Raw genomic sequence first — 23,477 nt, 5'->3', positions numbered from 1 at the left:
TATGTGAAAAGACAAATTTCTAATGCAAGAAATAGTAAAGGGTTAATAAAGTGATGCTGTTATTATTATATTATTATAACATTAGTATTGCTCTTACTTTTGGCAATCATTTAAAAAGATTAAAGTTTCTGGGTTTCATTTTTCCAACCATGCATTAATTAAAATGAAATGGGGGCAAGATATGATTCCTAGATTCTTTATTAGTCTATTGTAATGGATGAACAGACAACACAGAAAACAAGGCAGAACTGTCTGTATCTTGTTAACCAGACTGTCTGCTATACCTGTGCACCTGTCACATTTACAGCACCTAATAAGGTGCCCTGGCTTTGAGAACCTCAGCTATCAGGAGCCTTTTCTTCTAATGACTTCCTGATTTTAGTGTCGTGTGACGGAAGTATTAATTGATGTCACTGGCAAGGGATTAATTCATGGATTGCATTTCACCTAGCGACAGGATGTGTCTCTGAATTTATGACAACACGCAAAACCTGAGACTTTCAGTAGCAGCTACCATCTTTGGTTCCGAGTGCTACTGTACATATTCAAATAAAGGCAGATACATTGAATATAGTGGGATATGTGTTGAGGTCTTTTATTGTGAGCATGTGACCACATTTTAAATCAATACTGATGTGGGAATTAAACCGTGCCTCCAGCATAAAATGTAAATGTTATGTTTATGTTTTCAAACAGAAATAAAAGACTACCTATTTTAAAAGAAAAAGACAAGACTTTAGGAGCTGAATTTGTATCTGCAAAAAAAACCATGTCCTATGTCCAAAAACATCACTTCAATTAAAAATTGCAGGAGAGATCTTGAAATCATCACACGACATTTTGCACTGGCCTGACATAGACTTACTGTATGTGCTGGTGCATGAAGGAGAGCTTACAATGTTTTTTTTTCATTCAAGTTACAAAAAATGCACAAACTATACAATTAGAAGAAAATGTTAGAAGACTAAATCTGAAGTTAAATGTGAAGTTGCAACCTCAGGGTGAACTAAATGATTTCTCTTTGTGACTCGGAGCTCTGTCATTATTCAATATCACTCTCCTTTGTCTACCATATTATATAATCTGAACAGTGTCTCATGTATAAGGACTATAATGTACTAACTCCTATAATGAGCCTCTGTGCCTCCCTCTCCCCCAAGCACAGTGAGCACAGACACACCGACAGGCCAGGGGGCTCAACACTCGCCCCAGTGGAACTCTATACTTCTCCTGGGCTCTCAGCATTAATAAGCTGCTGTATACATAGTGATTTTTTAATAAGCCATCATGCGAAACTAATTTTCTGTCTGTTTGTCCAGTCCAGGAAGGCCGTAGGATTGGATTTCTTTTCTCGGGATTCTCAGCCCAATGGAATTAAAAATTGAAGCAAGGGGAAAAAAATTAACTAAAAGAAGAAGACCCCCCCACGCCACAAAAAAACCAAACACTCATACATGCCCCCATTAGTGGAAGAAACAGCTAGATCATGCCAAGTAAAACTGGGGGCAGAGTGGAATGTCAACTCATGCGTTTCTAACCAGGTCAGTGGAAAAGTGACCCCCATCACTACACACCCTCTAAATGCACACACATTTTCAGTAATGTAGCTGTTCTTATAGCAGGTAACTAAAGCCTTTTTGCTCTTGAAACTCAAGTCCAAACAGAATGTTCTGGATGCCTTATTTTTTAAGCAAATGGCAGGCTATTCACATCCCCATAGCATCACAAATTGGACATTTAAATTTTAAAAGCATAAGCAGTTGACAGTGAAGTCAGGCCAGATCACTGCATTCAGTCTTGTGCTTTTGACTCGGCTGACAAGGATTTTGGAATTATTGGACTGATGCGTGAAGAAAAACCTATGTTGTTTCCTTTTCATGAGAAACTTTACATGATACGTTCGTCCGAATTACACATAAGTAGCAACGTTATTCCAAACTTTGTACGCCCCAAACGCATGGTGGAAAGGCCACGTTTCCCAACAACACTTCGATTCCTGTAATACAGTAAACATTTCAGCCTTTTGCATGAATCTCTGCATCGGTCCCTGCATGTTACATAAGACTACATTTTTGAGTTTCTGTCTGCTCCATTTAGTGCTCATTTTTTTGTCTCCTTCCATTTTTCCCCTGCGAAAGAGCTGCTCATTTTAATTTGGCAGGACTCTTTTATTAAGGTCTTCACAAAATACCAGCTCCTGCACATGCACACACAGCTTCTTCAAAATCCCACAGGAACGCTCCACAAACATGATATGTTCCAGCCCCTGCATCAATATAGGTTTCATTTCTCAATTCCTTCATCCCTCAAAACGAGGCGTCGCCTGTCAGTGGATCTATCCTGTTCAAATAGCTTCAATAATTGCCTGTGTTGTGTGCTGGGCAAGGCCAGCGTCCAAAGCAAATATTTCCAAACGGAAAAGGATTCTGGCATGGCTGAAGAAGTGCCCCTGTTGTTTGGATCTAAAAAGTTACTTTTTCTGGTGAAGGGAAAAATATCTTAATTAAGTTAAAAGTCTGCATGGGCTCTGAAAAAAAAACTAGACAGTTCTCGCCTCTCCCTTAAAAACATCAGAAAGAGAGAAATGAAGAGATTGGTTCTATTTGTGGATGCAATGTCCCCTGCTTTCTCAGATAGCCTCACTGTATATATAACATTTGGCCTTGTGCTGAGCTGAAGAGATGTGTAAACATGGTGGTTATGTTACAGTGTGTCCTCTCATGGATTTTGTGCTTACAGACACTTTTGTGGTGGAAGGGAGGAAGAGCATGTCTCCATTCCTTAATCGCTGACCCAGCTGTCTTAACCTCCAGACCATTCCGATGAGGACTGGTTTCCCACTCAGAAACTTAACAGGACCCTGAACTCAGCAATAAAGTACAGAATGAGTGATCTGCTCAGTGCATCAGCAAAGGTGATGAGGTGTGTTTGTGCTTTTCATTTCCTGAGTTTGTGAACATGCTTTTTAACAAGCAAGTAAATACATTTAATGACACACAAACATCGAACAGAGAACAGAGCCAGCAGGTAACCAGACATGACAGACGTACATCATAATTTCCTTTCCTTTACCTTGCATGAGGAGAACATTTGCAAAATTGAAGCAAGATTTTTAATTTGACCTTTTTTTTTACAGGATTAGAGGAATTTCCATTTTCCTACAAAAACATTTATTTTTTTCCATAGCATCCTATTTATCTCTGCAGATCCAGGCTTGATTTAGGTTTACGTTAATGCTAATGCAAGTCAAAATTATAATTTCATGTAAATTAAATTGTAATTAAGGAATTAGAGCAACATCAATTCTAAGTATATACAGGGACACAGGTAAAAGTTATGTTGCTGCATTTGCAACATGTTTAAACAGTTTGAAAGCTTAGCAAACATATTGTAAGCTAGCTCTATACTGTGAATTCTAACTCTATCAATAAAAAAATGGACATTAAGCAGTATTGCTCCTATTAATTATATATCTGGACCAAGTAGATGCAGATGAGGATGGGGACAGGAACCAGTTGTCATTGGTGGTAAATGCTTCTGCAATGCCAGATAATATCAATCAGAGGTCAACCTTAATCTGAGGGACAGCAGAGGAAAAGGAAATATATTTTGTAAAGATATTGTTTCTTATAGTCGTTAGGTGTAATGGTGCCTCAAAATTGTCTTATAATGCATCAGATTTCATGTTTCCTGACAAAAGAATGCTGGAGTTCAAGTAGGCAGCTGCGTCAGCATGCGTAGGCTGTAAAGGAACAAGTAAAGGTTTACTCCATGCTGAAACGAGAAGAAAAGAAACACAACGTTTTGGCTGTGGAGCCTTCTTCGGGGGACACATGAAATGAACCTTTACTTGTTTCCAAAAGAAGGTCGGGTCTAGCTTAGCTGCAAATTAGAAATAGTCCTTTGCCATTCAGGAGAAAGGAAAACAGACATAGCGGATCAAACACCTATCATATCTGTACCTGTGTGTTTCAAGCCTGATCAAACACTGACATCCATGTGTTTTACTAAAGTCATTGCGGAATTCTGTCTCTCCCTAACTTGACTAGATGAACCCGTCATTCCAGCTTTAATTGACTTTGGAATAGGAGCTGCAGTCAATCACCTCTCAATTCAGGATTAGATGATCTTTTCATTTCCAGCCTAACTTTGTGAAAAGCTAACCTTCTCTGTTCAGGTCAAGACAAAATGGAAGACAAGAAACCGCTGCCTATTTCTACCAGTTGTATCACTGGGGCTATCCGAAACATTCTCATAAACAACAGCTAGGGATGGAATACGTACTTAGTCTAAAGACGGTGTAGAAGGGTTGGAGCAATCTTACTTAACATCTGCTTGTCATCCCCTTTTCTATTACCTCTAAACAGCTTCCATTTGCTTTATGAAGCTATTTCCATCTCTTGTGAAAGTTATTCGTTTCTCTGACAGAAGCTGAACACCACAAGTTCATAAATAAAGAACAAAATTCCAGCCCTAAAATTCAAATTAATTCAGAGGTTTCATGTATTTCTTCCATGAACTGTTTATTTACATCTTTTCATATCTAAAAACTTTCGGGTTTGCATAACATGCTTTGTAAAACTGTTGTTTTCAAGCATCTAATATTCATAATATTACCTAATAACATCATAATATGACCTCCAAAATTCTTGATAATTCCCTTTCTGAGTTTAGATATTTAAATATTATATCATCATTCAAGTTTAAATATTCAATCATCATACAAGTATAAACTATGGTGAACAAATTAACATAATTAAAAGAGCATACTAATACTTATGTCCAAAATGGACATCATTTCAGAGCTTCTTTGTGTTCACATGCAGAACATTGTTATTGTTCTGTTGAACTGTTTTATTTATTGTTTTATTGAACTGTATAGTACAAATTCAGTAAATACTTTAGCTCCCAATACCTTCTCCTCCATACATTAATCCCAATGAAGTAAGATGTCTGTACAACAAAAATAAACTATATTGAATTCAGAATACTGTACAGGGTTTAAGAAGCATGCACTGTGTATTGCATATCTGAAGCCAACATGCAACAAGTTTTTTTTAACAACACAAATTTAGTAATACAATATGGGGATATTGTAATCCTAAAATGCTTTACGTATTGTAGTACAGAAGATACCACAGCATACCACACTCCGATGGTTAGGGGCAGTGTTTTGTCTATGTCTGTGAATTACACTACAAGTGTGTTCTTGCTTTCTTTCACTTCAATGGAGCAGAACAGCGACTTTTTCAAGGTGTCAAATGAGTCTATGGTCCTTTTTAAAATTAACTAGGATTCCTACAATAGGGTCGTTGATTTCTCAACAGATAGCAAATGTGTAAAGGGCATTTACCAATTAATATGCTCGATAAAGAGAGGATTCAGTTGTTCTACTGAACACCTTACAAGAAAAAATGAAACATCCCCTTTGCTTGTAGAACTCATAAAGAAATCCAAACACTGTCAGAGGTAAAAAATAGAGACAAGATACTAACAATGCTTTTCTCCCATTATTGCTGATTAGACCATCACCACCAAGATTTCAAATGTTTTATTCATACTGGACTTTACTTGTATCTCTTGAATACTTGAATACATACACCCATAATTATAATATGCAAATAAGTAACTCTTCTTAAAGGGTAGCTTATAGCAAATAGACAGTGCTGTTATAAGTTGAATAGCACATAAACTGATCTCACACTCTGCTGGGACATTAAAATGAGAATCCCAAACCGCAGAAATATCAAGCTTTCTTTCAACAGTTCTATACCTGCGGTATAGGATTTTGCAAGAACATGTATGAAACCTTTGAGCACTAAGGGATACTGTATTTGGTTTTTTGGAGTTGCAAATATATTACTTTTATACAAGGCTGCTCATTGAAAACAACAGTAGTCTACTCTTTACTTGTTTACTTGTTATGCCACTAAAAAGATACATGGCCAATTTATGGCTTCAGAATTTAAATTTATCCTGATGTGCCAGTCAGCCCCATATTGTACTCCTTCATTTTCTAATTACTGTAATTAGTTTTAGCAGTAGCCCATTTACAGGAGACCTGTCACACAGTCATATGATGTTTAGAATAGTGTTCTTTAACAATGCCTTCTTAATCACAGCTCATGTCAAATTACAGCATGCTGTCACCCCCAAACAATGAGTACCACTTGCCAGCCATTAGGACAAGAAAGGTTATATCTTTAGGAGTTTCAAAACTATTATTTAAAGTATCAGAAATTGCAGCTTTTAGTGTGACACTGTTGTTTAAAGAAAAAGCTGCAACCTATTAGTGATAAAACAAGAAAAATAACACCAAATAAAATGGAATTAAAATGACTATCAGGCAGGCTTCACTGTTGGACAGGTAGATTTTTTTGTGAACTTTATGATGTCACCTTTTAAGTACAGAGTTATATTAAAACCTTATTTTGTGCACGTTGTCACATTTCTTTGAGAAACTGATTATTCTCTCAAATAATATTATAAATATCATCTAGAAACCAGATCGAAATTAACGGATTTACTGATAATATTAATCACCATAATTAACATTCAATAACCAAAAGGTTTAAACATTTTTTTTGTATTCATTATTGAACTATGGGGATTTGTAAAAACTAACACACCAAGAAACATCTCTGATAGCTTTATTTTTAAAACTGGAAACAGCAACACACATTGACTATGTGACTATGAAAAACTGTCACTCTGCCAAACTCTAACACTTTAGCTAAAGAAATACCCATTTTCTGACTTGATATATCTGGGAGGCATTAAAAATGCAACAAATGTGTACTGGAAACAACAGCATCTGTTGCATTTCGAATGCCTCTCACTATATATGTAACAGAGCTCAAGCATTGATTAAGATGAAGTTATTCCTGGGGTTGTGCAGATATGTATTTTAAATATAATAACACTCAGTTGAATATGTCATGTTGTGGGAAACACCTGTCAAAATAACAAAATAACAGATTAAACAGCCAATGTTTAGCACTTTTGCACAATTCAGACTTTTCCGTGAGCTTAATTAGTAAAGCCTGTGCTGATTACCAATCGGATGTATCTGATTAACTCTGAGCTGACTAATGTGCCTAGAAGTCTGGAGTGGCTTGGGGCTCTAGGAAGTTGGAGCTGCATGTGAAACTAAGCTGTGGGCATGGTTTGTGTGGTAAGAAAAGGTAGTCATTATCTCAATTAAGACATCAGGATCAAAAGTCCAGACCCGTTCAAATTCACCATTTCTTGCCAAAGCACATCTTAACACCAGCAAAAACGGAAACACAGAGAAATACAGACCAAGGACACAACTAACCCCACCCAGGAGTTCTGCTCTACTTTTAGAACATGTTTATCCCTGTGCACTATATATACACACTAACTATACATAATATATTATATCCAGCCGACTCTGTTATGGGCCTCAATCTAGAGCTGGGAAAAGAGCCATCAAGACAAAACCATCAAAGTCACCAAGGCCCTCGGAAAATAGTTTAATCCCATCTTCATTAGTGTATGTACTGCATCTCTGTGCTTTACACTTATGCACATGTACAAAAAGACTGTATTTGACGATATGATGTGAATAATGCAACACAAGAGTACAGAAGAGGGAACACTTTAATTTTAACTTTATAGTAGATATAATTCTAGCAAAAGAAAGCATACTGCAGGTGTAAGATTTATAGTTCCCCAGTGTAGTGAAATTAGTTTAAGAGATCTAACAGATTAGTATATTACTATCTGCAGAGCTTGTTTGTGTCAGTAACTGGGAGGTAGCAAAATTGAATACATTAGAGCACAGAAAACTCAATAATGAGCTTATGAGATCCATACAACTCAATTTATTTTAAGTCAATAAAGTTTAAAAAACACCAGTTTGACATATTTATTACAGTGGAGCAAAAGGTTTGGTAGTTAATTATAGTTCAGATTGGGACTGTCAGTACTGGATATACTGTATGTTAGGCATCAAGGGGAATAGAACATAGTTTATTCTCCACATCTCTGCATAAGACCATTCTACAGACATCGGCATCAGTCACAGAGATTATGGAAGAATAAAAGGTAATCGGGGAACCAGACATTTCAATCTGACAGTGTTGTAAATAAAAAATTGATACAGACGATCTAAGTACTACAACACATCAGAAAAATGTGGATAGCACTGATATCTTAGAGAGTGCAGTGAAGAAGGAAACATCATTAGATTGGCTTGACTAAAAACAAGACTGATTTCTTCCAACATATCCCACAGCCCAAAAACTGCACTTCATGAAGTCAGAAGCATGAGGTTCGGGAGTTTTCCTCTGCCATGTGACCTGCAGCTCACCTACTTAGCAAAACCCTTACAAGAAGACCAAGACACAAACAAACAGGGAGGGAGAATGAAAAAAAATATATACATACAGTAAATGTATCACAGGAGCAAATATCCAGATATTGGCAGGACAACCAATTCAGGTGTACAAAAGCCTTTTAAACTTGCACTACCAGAGCATCAATTACACATGCATGCAAGACTGGAGCGCATCCACTGAACAGCAAATGATCCGTACAGACCAAAGTGCCCAATGTTAAATGACTTGGAAAATGAACCTATGTGTCTATGTGTAGTTCGGGACAGTAACTGGATATGATTTGAGTTGCATATAAAGACAGGGAATTTGCTATTTAATGGAATACAGTACAGCAATTTAAAACGTACATGTTTACAAATCTTCTTAAAACTGAGAAACATCAGAAACTCAAGTTTGTAGAGTTTGTGCTTGGTTTATGATTGACAGAAAAGAGGAATATTGTCCTACATTATTTTTATTGAATAGATAATTGCAATAACCTACAGCTTAACTTTCAAAACGTCCGCCAAAAAAGAACATGATTAATGAAAGCTCCCAGAGCAAGGAAAAGTGCCAATCTACTCAAGCAAAATTTTGTGAAAATTCAAAGTTTTGAATACTAAAATTTTAAAGAGTCACTTCCTGTGCTTTTGTCCATTATCAGTATGACACCGATAGACTGCACAGTACAGGTGGCTATCACCATTGAATAGTAATAATAATAAAACAGCACAAGCATAAAGTCTCACAAGCTGATGAAAGACGTTGTTTCGGTACCCAGCATCAGTGAGGATGTTCATCAGGTGGTTCCCCAGACCCAAACCTACCTGCATATAGGTACAATCCATAAAAAATGGATTTTTTCTAAAAGCGTCTGTCATCCAAAGACTTTAGACTTGACAAGACTGTTATATGTGCATTTATCTAATAACTGCCCATCATTTTGTCTTCAAACATCATGTAGCAGTCCCACCCTATGCTACAGCTCGAAGATAATTTTTCAAATGTATTGATTTTTTGTATTGGGTCTGGACTTTTGAAAAGTTGCCCACATGAAAAAACAACCTTTTCTTTAATAAAATAATCTCTGTAGTTTGACTACTCTGACACTGCCAGGAGTGTGGTATGCATTCCACGTCCAGGACACTTGTTGTGGGACAATTCAATAAGGGAGATTCAGTAGTAAAAAATGAAAGTAAGTGGGAGCTCTGTGAATGGCTCAACTGTTAAATGTGCTCTCCCACACACAGGTTAAGCTCTATGATCATGGGTTTGAGCCTGGGTAGTGTCACTAGCTGACTAGTTGCCAGCCTTCCCCACACAGGTGGCTGAGTGCCACCAATGGTGAAGTGGGGATTAGTGGGCTAGGGCTCTCCAGGCTCCGAGTCACCCCTGTGGCCTCATGGGTGCTTACAGGTATGTGGTGCTGTCACTGAGGGATGCGCCTCTCCTCCAATCAACATCGAACCTATGGAATGGGGCTGTGGCATGTGTGATATGCTAAAAGCTGAATGGCTTCAGGGGGGAGGGGTGAAGTTTGTCAACGCTTCCTCATTGTCCCCTGTGTTTGATTGTGGCATTTGTAGCTGCAAGCTAAGATATGAAAAACATTGTTGCTGTGTGGAGCCTCTGTATTTCTTCCTTGCCATCATTTGATCCTGCTCGGTCTTGCTATTACTTATATACAGTAGATGTGGTATTTCATAGTACCAGCGTGGGGGATGCTGCAAGCCTAGGGTGCTGCAAATGCTGCAGTCAAGTTCATATTGCACAGTGCCTCTATGACAGCTGTCAAAATTCTAAATGTAGACACGAAAAATAAGATAACTAAAACAAGGCTCAGTGTTATCTAAATGTCTATGATAATACACATTTTCTTGATGATGAATTTTTAAACACTTCTAGGAAATGTTTAAAACCAGCAGGGGAGTGGGCTCGGGTATTGTTAAGTACCATTAATTAATCTCTTTTAAAAAAGTAAAAAAGATTTATGAATTACTGGAGGCGTTTAAGCTTGAAGTCTGACATCTATCAAAGCTGCACGAACACAAGGCTTTACGGCACAACAGAGCCAGGGAAATTCCCCGAGAGAGAGCTGCTCCGTGATACAAGTTAGCACAGCGCCCTATCTAGGTGTTGGCACCACGCTCACCAAACAACAGGCTGGAGTCACCCAGGGCCCTGTCAGCACACAGACTGTCTGGCTGGTGCTCAGGGCGCAGAGTAAGGGAGGGGGAGCAGTATGGACTGGAGCTCAGAGCAGGGAAGCGCACTCCTGATTCACTGATGAAGGACTGGTAGAGAATAAGGCATTTAGGTGTAGTGATTCAAGCTCACATACTGTTAGGGATCCAAAGTCTCCCAACTAAGAGAAGCGAAGTGGAGAGGAACATGCTTTGGTCCTTACAGCGTAAGCTGAGGTCCTTTGAGGACAGTTTTGAATGCTAATGCTTGGAGCTGAAGGTTCAGAGGGAGGCAGTTTAAGACAAGTGTGTGAGTGGGAAAGAAACTGTATGTGCCCCTGGGGGTAAAGCTAAGGGGCAGAACATCAGACAGTGCCGAGCAGTGATTGCGCAGGAAGAATTGTGTAAAACTCTGTAACACAGAGGGATATCGGTATTTATCACATAACTGTTTGTCTCTAATTAAAGACAGCTGAAGTCAGAGTCACTAAAGCAGAAACTGCATTCATAGCTGAGTCATTTTTAATAATTTACCACTGCTTATACTTCAAAGCTCTTCACTCCACAATGTAATCTAAATCAACTGCGAAATAAACTTGGGAAAACCCAAGATTGGCTCAAGTTCTTAGAAAAAAGTCAGCTTTCCCTAATTTTGTTACCTCTGTAGTTTAAAGTATGTTTCACGGACATGATGTGAAGTACACACTAGTGTAACATTAAACCTTGGAAAAATATTGCCCTTTGACAGCAAACTCTAAGTTGAGTCCTAAGGTCAGAGTCTTCATAAATTTACACCACTTCATAGTTCTTACTGGAGAATCTACTGCAGAAATACCTGTTAATAGCAACAAGGAAATGACTAGAAATTGTAGTTCATTTATTAACCTCAAGGATATTTACAAAATCTTAAATAAATTATTTTTAGCCCGGGCACATTTTTGACAGTGGAAAACGGTCCAAGTCTCCACATAATTAGATATTATTATTGTAGAAAATGCATGTGATTAGTGAGCATGTTTTTGTGCTTTTACATATTGACCTACAGTACCACTGTGATTTGCCAGGTGTACCAGCTGTTGATACTCCCTGACTAGTACATCCTCAAGAGAGATGTTCAAAAGCAGTGCCAATCCTCCCTACATCACTAGAGTGTATTACAGTACTTACAGTACATACAGTGTTATGAAGCTTAAAGTAAATATAAAACAGCTGTATATAACAAATACTATCAAGAAAAAAACATCATGTAAGAGCAATCACACTTAACATAACACTTGTCAAAATGCATGTAATAAGACTTTTTAGGTTTAGACCTACAGTAGAACTATCGCTGGGGTTCGTTTTTGATTTACTATGAAAACGTATGTACCTATTGATTTTGAAAGAATAATCATAGAGGTTTATGAATGTCATTATATTGTTCTGTTAATTGTTCTCTAAGAGGCTTAACTAGGTATAATTTAAATGAGGAATTACTGAAAGAGTTATACGTACAGTATTTTCACTTGGATTTGCTATTTCTGGTTCTTTGTCTTTGAAATAGACTGTTGTGTGTGTATGGGTTATGTACAACAGTGCATTTCAACTTTTTATATAATAGGGACCACCTCTCTAAGCTTCTCCACCTTTGAGGACTACTTTAAGCTAAAAATACCCCATAGAAAAAACACATTTTAATCAATAATGTAAGTTCAAGTCTCAACAAGGACTGGTCGGCATTGTTTGAGTGACTGGTACCAGTCTGAGGAAGGGGGATGGAGAAACAGGGGCTTAGGAGATGAAGGTGATGAACAAAGATGAAAAGGAGCTGACAGATATTAGAAAGTTTATCAACAGATCTGCTGTGCTGTACAGATCGGTGGGAGATGTGTGGGTTTTGAATTTGAGATCGCTCACCCAGACAGTTGTGTCCGTCGTGTGCCAGTCTGAAGCCATCGTAACAAGTGCAGCGGTAGTTCCCTGGGATGTTGATGCACTCGTGCACACAGCCCCCATTGTAATCACTCTCACATTCGTCGATGTCTGCAAATAAGTAGATGGAACACCGTCAGGGGACACATTAGAAGCAGCCAACCCTGGACCCCATTTTTCACACATATAGATTAAGTTATATGACACACTTGGTTAAGATGGGTTTTCAGTTTTTCCAAATGAGAAAGTGTGAGGCAGTTCAATCAATTCATCTAATTTAAAGCATGCAGTGTGATGAACTGGTCATTGCACATGGTTTCAGGCACTACAGTTTATTAAAGATGTTTATATCACTTACTGCACATCAACAAAACATCTAACTTTACAATGTCATATGTGAAACAATGTATGACAGTACATTTATATGTAAACTATTGTAAGTTATTTAAAATACACATAAAAGCACTTCAGGGAAAATATAATTGGCATTCATTTACCTTTAGGCATTATATCTATACACAACAGAACATAAAAAAAACATCTTTAAGAGTATGCAATAGGGATTTACAAGCACTGATGAGTAGCAAAATCTATTGGCCAGAGCTAAGAAAATGCGTGACGCTGAAGTAGAATAGATTAAACAGCAGCATGTCAGGACTACAAGAACCGTGAGTGAACGGGTAGATTTATTATTAATAAAAGAAAAAAAAATGAATTTGTGTATTCATATATTTCCAAAAGCCTTTCCTACAGGGAAAAAGGAGGAAATGAATGGCAGAGAAAACAAGCGGATAATGAAAGGAGGAAAAGGGGAACTGACAAGCAAAACAGAAGAAGAAATACAGGATAAAGAGAGGGGGAAGAGGAAACAGGAGAAAGGGAAAAAGCTTGGAGACAGAGTACAGTAAGAGAGAGGTAAAAAAGAGATACAGAGGGAGAAGGAGAAAGCCACTAGAAGAAACAATTTCGCAGCTGAAACAACACGCAGGCAAGCGGCTGGTTGGCTACAGCAGGATTGATGAAGTGCAGGCAGGAGGTACAGGCAGTCCCTACTCATTTACTGGCCAATTTACAGCAAATTAGCCGGATGGCCTGCCTTTGTTCTTGTGGGGGCTTTGATGCAGAGGTGAGGGCTGCTTAATTTAACCTGACAGGACGGGGAAGCGGCCTGCCTGCCTTCTCCTTAAGAGAAATCAATCGGAGGGAAGGAGGGGGGCGGGGGGGGTGGGGTCTTTTGTTCAAGATGAATGCGCAGATCCCCCCTTATGGCAACTCCCAGCAGGGGAAAAACACATTACAAACAGCAAACCTTTCAGTTATTCCCTATGAAATGGATTATTGCTATCAAAACGAACTTCAAGATAGCAATCCCCATCTCCAGGGAAGATGGACAGTCGATTATAAATGCGCGCTTCACCCTCTCTATGTTTGCCAAATACTTTTATTAAGAATTAATGTAGAATTATTTTTGTAATCTGAAATGGTATTTTTTTCTTCCTAACCCTGACAAGCTGGAATCACCCTATAATGTGCACGCCTTCCTCCGGAATGTGCATTGTTGAGACAACCACCTTTACACGGACTGAGTTCCAAGTGCCTAGAGCACAGTTAGCACTGAGTAAAGAAGTGAAACTGCTGCAGCTTCACAGGCCCCGTCCCAGGGATGAATGTTGTGTAGGAAGCCAAGGACACCTTGGCCAAGTCAAACCCACTCAATCCTGGCAGAGTCTGAACAGAATGTGTGCCAGGAATGTGAATGTTCTTGGGGAATCCCAGTCATTGTTGGCTAACGACAAAACCAACATAGGTGAATAAAGAGGTAATGTCCAGAATACAGGTCTCAACCTGAAATAGTACCTTTTTGGGGAAGCTTGGTTTTGTGTCTTGTGTATCCCGCCATCATGTTGAATTTCTACTACAAGACAGTGAAGTGGCAAACCAAACAAACAGCACAGCACCGTGCATTGATGGATGAACCCATCAATATTTTTATCCTTAATGAAAAAGTACACTTCCTCAGCTCCCTTCCTTAGGTTTACTGTGAGTCTTTTAATGAACTCATGCTGCAGAAATAAAAAAAAACATCTAAATATAAATAACACGATTCAGAATGTGAAAAAAAATCTATGATCTCTCTCTCTGTCCCTTAAAGAGCTGCTCATAGAAGTATCTAATTTATTTATTAGTCGTCTAATTTTAGATGAACAAATAAGACATAACCCTGTACCCTCATAACTGACAGCATGAGCTGAACATGAATGTGGTGAAGGAGGTACTGTAAGTGGGGGTGGGGAGGGTACAGAAAGGATTCCCTGCTGCTGGTAGCTGGTTCTGTGTACCGGTGGCAAAGCACGCTTTGCATGCTTACGTATGCACACTACAGGATGAAAGCAACTGCCCCTATGTGTTATTATGAAACCCTGTTTCTGCGTAAATGTGTTTGCATTGCTTGGTTCAACGAGAAGATACAGAATTAAAAACATTCCTGGACACGAAAAAATTATATTGCATCCATCTCTGTGTTACAGCTATGAAGAGCTGGGTGATCTGCATTAAGATAACATCTGTAAACACGCTCGGAAGAGCGCAAGATACAGCACAGACTCCCTCTTGGACCACTCTCGTAATGAATGACAGTGACGCTGCATACACTTACACACAGGGACATATTTATGAGGCTCACAGTTTGGACACAGACAACATTACCCTTGTCATGCTAAGCATTTGTATCCTGTTAATCAAAATATTCTCATCAACCACATGAAAGACTGCATATACGTCATCTTAAAAGTAGCACAAGCTGATTACTCACAATCTGCTGAAGAATATGTGCATGCGATGCCTCACCAGGGATCTCTGTAGAGATTTAGGCATGTGATATACTTCATCGCACATCCAAAGTATTCCACAGATAGACTATTTAACACTGAAACTGCCCAATGCTAAAAGGCAATTACCATAGGGATACAGGAGAGGTGAATGTAACACTTTATTTACATGGAACTGAGGGTGTGGAGAGCATTGAGTGCAGAAGCGCTCAGTACACAGTGGATGAAAAAGGAGCTCTTCTCTTTTGAGGTATTATCTGGGAAGAGCAAAGCTTCACACCATACATCCACTACCTCAGCAGGGTGCTAATGACCTACATTAGCATTACAAAATGCTGCTCAGTTGCTGTTTTTTAAATTGTATTTGTTTTCCCGCTTGTGACAAAAAGCACCCTGGATGTACCTCTCGGCATGGAGAGATGCTGTCAGGCCAAAGAAAAGCAGAAGAAGGAGCAAATCTAGAATGGGGGAGAAAACATATAAAAGAAGAAGAGTTTCCAATGAAAGCTTAAATCTCCGGAGGTAAAGTCTGCATGTCTGATTGCTATTTGCTTTTAAGGTATTTTTGAGCCAATTTCTTATTTGCACTCAGAAAGAGAAATGGCTATTACTGTCTCCACACCACAAAGTGTCTTGCAGAAGCTGTAGAGTATAAATCTAACTACAGATCATGCTCCTTCTAATCCTATAAAAATACAGAATAGCATTTTCCACACAGATTAGGAGGATGTCCCTGCTAATGCACATCAGTGCAACTGGACACAATAGTACTTTCACAACAGAAGAAGTGATGTTGATAGTGGAGTACAGAACAATCAGGTACTGAAAGGTCCTAAAAACTATGTCAGCATTGGTGTCAAACACCAGAAACTTTAATTAGAAATACAAAAAACAGACAGTAATTGAATTTAATGTTTTCCTACTTTGTGCTGTTAATAACTGAGTTTTAATATCAGTCTGCAAATCCTTTTATCCTTTTAAGAACATTATTGTATTATTTCCAGAATAAATTATCCAAAATATTTTGAGGACAAACAAAAAAGAAACATTTTTTTTTCTTTCAGAAAACATTAAATGTGCAGAGGTATTTATTTCAATTGTATGAATCTCAAACTAAAGTGCAACACACTGCTTAATCTGTGGCACAAAATATATATACTGCTAAAATTTTAAATTGATATTTATGCTGAATATTTAAACCTGCACTACTATTTTTCCCAAACGTAATGTATTTGCAGCAGCTTTGAATGATCTTGGGAAAACAGGATCATAGGGCTTTTATAGTGAGTATGTTTCTTCATAAACGTGTAATCATTTTAAACAAAGTAAAAAATAAAAATACAAAAATAATTTGACATTATGTAAAATGTCATGTTCTTTCTTTTCTAAAAAAGACAGAAGGTAAAGCAGCCATTGAATTCAAAATATATGCATTACAGTCAACATCTGAAGCTGGGGATACAAGGCTGCTCGGCACAAAAGTGCCCTAGCAGGGTTAAAAAACCTGTCCTGTCTATTCATTTTACAGATTATAAACAGAATGTTTTCCCAGGGTAACTTCATAACAAACCCTCAGAGCTGCTTTTGATTACACATTTAGAGGAGCTCAGAGACTGCTGAGCACCATGATAGTGCTGAAAGGCAAGGCTCCATACAAGATGCAGTTCAAGGTTTTATTAATTTTTCATTTGATATGAAACATGTGAGATCACCACCTGAACCTGTAAAACCCGCCATATGGCATTGACCCACACTGAATCACGGAGCTTCTGGGTTTTAGTGTTTCACCTCCCACATATGCATGAAATCTTGCAAGTGCATGTGTTTTTGCCTCTTTTTCTATAATGTGAAATGTGTTAGTCTCATCACTCCTGGGAAAATCTACCAGCATTTAGAAACACATTGTACGTAGAATTATTTGCATCAGAAACTCTCAGAAAAGGAAAAGCTGTCTTATTTAATATTCCTGATTTATGAAATCCATTGTGGAGCCCATATTTTTTGCTCTGTAAGCCCCAGGGATAAATACTTTCCAAGCAGCTAGGTTTCTATATACATCTACTGTATACTTACAGTATTTCATCATTTAAATATTTCAAGCTGTTTTTCTTCTGTACTACATCCTTTAAATGAAGCACTGTCTCTTGTGAGGATGCCATGTGATTGTCTTCCCCTGTCAGAGCATTTAATTGCAGTTTCCTAAGTATATCACATGACTGTGTGTGTGCAGTACACATGCGTTTGAGATGTACATTCAAACATACTGTACAGGCAATGCACCTGTTTTCTTCTGTAAAGATAGCCATGGTACTGCACAATGTGATTCTAAGACAGCACGTCAGGAAGAGACACGTGTTAGACTTAGTGAGTAAAATGAATCGCCATGACACATTTTAAATGATGACTTATTAGGACCTTTCTAATAATTGGGCCACTGATGTCCATGAACATATTAACTACTAACTAACATATGGCTTATTCTTGTTTTTTGTGTATAGGCTTTCTGGATAGGGAGCATCTCTGCTGCAACCCATAATCTAAATGTATATAACATTGTATGGGTGATTGTGTTATATACAGTATGTGTTACCCATGTATGACCAAGCTAGGCTCTGTGTTCCTGTGGCTGTACTACTGTGTATTATATATGTATGGCACTTTCACAGAACAATTTTCATCATAAATAAAGGCTGCATTCAACTTCATAGAGATGCCCAGGAATAACACTTCAATCGCATGCTGAATGTAGCCATCTCCACGACATTAAGTGCCCTTCAGATGTATCCATACGCCCAATAAAATAGGAACAAGAACCATCATTTAGCAGAATAAGTTATGGATTGAATTATGTGTCCCGCTTAAAAAACTCTATAAATGTTACAGTATACTATCATCACAATAGCATTGCACAGCACAATGTCCTATTTTTGAGAAATGAATAAATTGCAGAAAGCCAGCTCTCACAAACAATGGTGGCCGTATACGTTACAATATAATGGCTTGCTCAGGTGAAAATGTCAGGTGACCATTCAATGAAAATGAATGATCAGGTGAAATGAAATTTGAGTTTTCTGGAATGCTCATCAGCATTTGGTTTGGCGCAAAAAAAAAAGACAAAGCTCTTTTTGAGAAAACACCATTACCCACTGTGAAATATTGTGAAGGTCTATTATGTTTTGGGACTGTTTTGCATCTATGAGTCTTGGAGTCCTTGTCCAGGTAGGGAATGTCATGATCCCAAAAACATACCAGCACATTTTCTGGTTCTTTATGTCAGGAACCTCAGGCTTGCCCAAAAATGGATATTCCTGCATGACAATGATCGAAAGCAACCACCCAGATCAATAAAATAATAGTTAATTGCACACAAAATAAATGCTCATGAAAGGTTTACTCAATCTCAAGAGCTCAATCCCATTGAATATTTTTGATTCTAAATCAAGATGGCTGCCAATAATGGAAATATAAGGGTCAGAAGGACTTAAAGAGTTAAAGTTCTGCATGTAGGAATGTTCCCATCTGAAGTAACAGAACCAACACGCTAGCACGCTACAAGAGGCATCTAGTCAGTGTAATCTCTGCCAGAGGAGGACTTACAAAATACTAACTACAGGGGTGTGAGCAAATGTGTCCCTCATGTTTTTTGGATTTAAATTGTTTATATAAGAAATATGACTTTGTTTTGAGCAATGCTATTCAGATTACTGTATTACAGTTTTAATATTTTGAAGGAAGAAATATTATTGAATCTATATATAAAAAGATGTATATCTTTCTGTTATTTAATGTTTTGTTACTGTTTCATCAGGGGTTTGAATAATTTTGTAGGGCACTGTATACACAAGCTTTAGGATGTCTAAAGCAGGCAGACCAGGGCACATCTGAGAGGAGAATTTTGGGGCTCTCTCTTACCTTCACAATGCTTGCCATCCCCAGTATAGCCAGACTTGCATATGCACTTATAAGACTTCAGGGTGTTCTGACAGATAGCGTCGATGTTACAGTTATCCAATGCTTCTGCACACTCATCAACATCTGGGCACAGAGAGAAATAGAGAAAACAGTGTAAAGCAGAATAACAAGCTGTTGAATAATATGGATGCAGGTTAATAGTATACATTTATAAAGGTACTGTACTGTAGGATTGCATATGACCTATAAACAAACAACAGCAAGAATGTAATTTAAAAAATCTTTTTAATTCTGCATATACATGAAAAACATCTGTTTTACTTCAAGGATACCACATGAAAATAAAACATTGTTTTAACTGATTTGTTGAGTTGTGCATGTTTCAACAAAACCAACATAATTCAATAAAATGAACTGCTTGATATAAATAGTACAAAACCTGAATTCAAACAATTTATTTCTTAAATAAAGTCATTCTTAATTTAAAGGTTCTCTGAGCATAGAATTGAAAAAATAAGTATAACAGTCAGCAATGTTAATTCGAGATTAAACATACATACTGGACTCAATGTCCAGAATATGACAAAGCCCCTACCAGATGAATGGCAGTGTAAGTGGTAACCAATGAATACACAGTTGCTAAGAAAGGCCTTCACCACCTTTCCTGGACAGAACTCACATCTACTGAACTCTGGTGGAAGTGGAGTAATGTGTGTTTCAGTCCCACCATGACTTCATCTGAAGATCTGAAGGTAACTCTACTAGAGGAAGGGAATGGGATTGGGCTGTCAATATTTCCCAGCCTTGTGCAACACATGTCCCTGCCTCACAGGGGCTCAAGATGATGTACGCACTATTTTTACTTTGTCAAGCTAAACAAACTCTATATGTTTCCATGGATAGTGCATGGATTTCTCATGAGACTTCACCTACAGTTTACCTAACACTCCTTTTGTAAATGCTGTAGGAATTCAATCTGTTCTACACTTCACAGAGATTTTCATTAATCACAGCTGATCTCAGTTAACAGCCACAGGTGTTTGGGATTACTCAGTGTAAAGACTGACATGGTTGAACTGCTTCACAATGTGATCCTTATCTGATACTGCATTTCAGTGCTATTAGCCTCTTGTGAATGAAAGGGCATCTTTTATGTGACTTCTGTGGTCTAATACACAATTGAAAAAAATGTGTCACATACAGTATACAGTAAAGGGGAGGAATAATTTAAGCAACTTCTGAAATGGCAGTGGATTGTATTAGCTGTTTTTCAGTTAGGTGTATTTGTATAGCGCCATAGCTTGCCAGAGCAAGCATCCTTTCAAAAGGATGAACTCAACAGTATCTAGAGTTGTTTAATTTTTTACTCAAGCTGTAATTTGCACAATACCAAGGACAGAACAAAACTATGATAAACACTAGTGTGGTCAGAGTCTAAGAAATTTAGCAAGCAATTAAAAGGCACATGAGACAATCCCCTTCTGCAGCCTGCACTGGAATTTTCTTTGCAAATAACATTACTTTAAAAAAAAATCTACATTTTTCCATGGTTGATAAATAAAGACATCTAAAGAGAAAGATGCCACTCCTCACAATTGTGAATGGTGCAGGATAACTACACATACAAGTTGCAGGCATCTTGGGTGAAGGCTGGGATACAAGTAAATCACTCATGTGAAATGGCTATTTACAGTATCTTGAATTCTGACACAAATATACTGAAAGACAAGTGATCCCATACAATGACTCAGATCTACACTTAATATTAATTTACCCACTTGCAATCTGAAACTTTCAAATGGTTTTACCACAAATGATGCATGTAACACCTGTAAGGTAATGCAGTCCACAACACTAAAAGTGTATCTGCCCAAAACATATACTGTGGAAGGAAACTAAAAGTGTGCTTAAATGCGCCCTACTGCACAAAACAAAACACAAGGTGTTTTCCATAAAATCATAAGACTTAAAAAATCCCTTTAAATGTAAATCCCTTTTTATATACTCTGTAATAATACACAATAATACAATCTTTGGTACACGTATACCTTTTTATAACTAATTAGTAAATACTCGCATTAAAACATAGATAAAGAATATCACTATCCATAATCAAGATGTCAGTTCAGCTGTTCTAAAAATGCACACAGAGTCTCCACACAGAAGATAGGAATGTTATATGTTACAAATAGTAAAGAATAATGCATATCACAAAATAAAAAATGACAAATGATGGCTAGAAATCAATATGGTGTATGTAATGGGAAATTCCAAATACAAAATCCTGATAGATATTGACAAAGGCAAAAAACAAACCTGAGGACAAGAGTATATTTAACATTCAGAACAGGAAGCTCTTTTCAAAGGGGTTGAGGGAATATGGAAGCAGCTAGTCAGCCTCATTACTGAAGTCAAAACCATGACTTTTTTTCCAATAAACTGTTAGATGAGATTCTTGAATCCACCCTTTATCTCCCCACTAATGTTCAGTGGTGGTGCTCAAGTCTGGGACTTTTAGCATCCCTAGTATAACTTTATCACATAAGCATAACTTACATAAACAATCTTATTCACTTCTCTCGAGACACAGGCAGCAACTGATGACTCAAATCAATGTAGCGCCACACACTTAGGTTGCCAGCAATTAATACAAGTGGAGTTGGATCATCACAAATGGACCTCCTCATCAATTTCTTGTTGAACAGAACAACTGGTGTATTGTTATGCATGCCAGTGCCTTACTCACCAAAAACCACAAAGGAGATCTACACAAAACTTTGATTCATCCTTAAAGGAACTGGCCCCACTGATAAGTCCATTTAAAGTGTTGCTGAAACATTCTAATGGAATAAAGGCATTGTGCTCTTAATAAGTCGTTCCTTTCCATTTTCACCAGGCTTTACATAAGGTCATGCTTAAATGACCTTGTCACCCAATCAATTTTCTCAGTATTTAGGTAAATTAATGTTTATGCAACAATCGTATGAGTTTATCATAGTCACAAATAATTAATGAATAAAAATTACACCAAAACCATTTATAATATCTAAAATTTGTTTACAATATTTTTCTAAAACAAAGTGCCCTTCAGATTAATTCATATCCCTGATGAAATAAGAAATATCTTTAAAAATATTTTTAAAAATATCTTAAAATGTATTTTTTAACATAAAGATTTACAGAGTGGATGATTCCAGAGAAAAAAATAAAAACGTCATACTGTAATCTTTAATAACAATGCTCATAGCAAAGTCATATTTCTCATAAAGGTCTGAAAACATAAGAGTCACATGTATTCACACCCATGTATCAGTATTTTGCTCATTCCCAGCTGCCATTCATTACTCTGACAAACCAATTTCTGCAGAGTGCTGTGAAGTTCTGGCACTTTTGAGGCAGGATTTTTGACCGTTCCTTCAGGCACAATTGTTCTAGGTCCGTTAGAGGCTTTGGTTTGCGTTTGTGAATTGCGTTATTGAAGTCGGGCTGCAAATGTTTGATTAGATTAAGGTCTGGAAATTAAGAAGGCTAGACAAGAGTATTTATTTTATTTTGTGTGCAGTTAACCATTTCTTAGTTGATTTGGATGTACAGTATGCTTTGGATCATTGTCATGCTGGAATGTCAATTTTCAGCCAAGCTTGAGCTTCTTGGCAGAGGGAGCTAGATGTTTGGCTAACAGGAGTTCATGATTCTTCCTATCCCCTCAAGGGCTGCAGGACCAATAGATGCACATCCACCCCAAAACATAATAGACCCACTGCTGTGCCCACCCTTCACAGTGGGAATGAGCATTTTCTTAATGTGAGTTCACCTTTTTTATGCCAAACATAAATCTGATGAACATGTCTGAAACGCTCAATTTGCATTTCATCTGAGAATAAAACATGGTTTCACTTGTCATTTAGATGTAGTCTAAGGAATCCTCAGAAGACAACATTCATGCAGGTAGCACAAATGGTAGTTTTTGACACTTTGTATTCTTAAGATGACAGTTTGTGTTGATTTATAATTCTTACTTTTGGATTCCAGTGGTGGAATGATGCACTTGTTCTCTCTTCATGGCAGAGTTGCCAAAGGTCTTAAATTTCTATATAATGGACAACAAGATTCAAATTTTGTAGGTTCTTTATAGCCATCGCCAAACATGTGGAGGTCAAGGAACATTTGCCTGTACTGTTTGGACAGTTCTCTAACCTTAAACATGGTGATCCAAACTATTGCTGAATATTGGTACTACTGAATTTCTTAAGTGTGTTACCTCTTTTCACACCCCAGGTAAACAGAAAACCTTCAGTAGG

The 23,477-nt window shown here is 37.6% G+C and overlaps 1 protein-coding gene across 3 annotated transcripts in view; it reads right to left on the bottom strand.

The window, feature by feature from the left end:
- The window catches only part of scube3 (signal peptide, CUB domain, EGF-like 3), a 114,184-nt gene that overhangs the window by 73,049 nt on the left and 17,658 nt on the right, over positions 1 to 23,477 (bottom strand). For all 3 annotated transcript variants that reach the window (XM_088639900.1, XM_088639899.1, XM_088639903.1), the window contains exons 2-3: positions 19,177 to 19,299; positions 12,422 to 12,547 (exon numbers count right to left, since the gene is read on the bottom strand). In XM_088639900.1, the coding sequence (XP_088496026.1) occupies positions 12,422 to 12,547; positions 19,177 to 19,299 (249 nt within the window). The remainder of the gene's footprint in view (positions 1 to 12,421; positions 12,548 to 19,176; positions 19,300 to 23,477) is intronic.

The sequence above is a fragment of the Lepisosteus platostomus genome, chromosome 7 (assembly GCF_059453375.1).
Source record: "Lepisosteus platostomus isolate fLepPlt1 chromosome 7, fLepPlt1.hap1, whole genome shotgun sequence".
NCBI classification, from domain to species: domain Eukaryota; kingdom Metazoa; phylum Chordata; class Actinopteri; order Semionotiformes; family Lepisosteidae; genus Lepisosteus; species Lepisosteus platostomus.
This window is presented reverse-complemented; position numbering and strand designations above follow the sequence as displayed.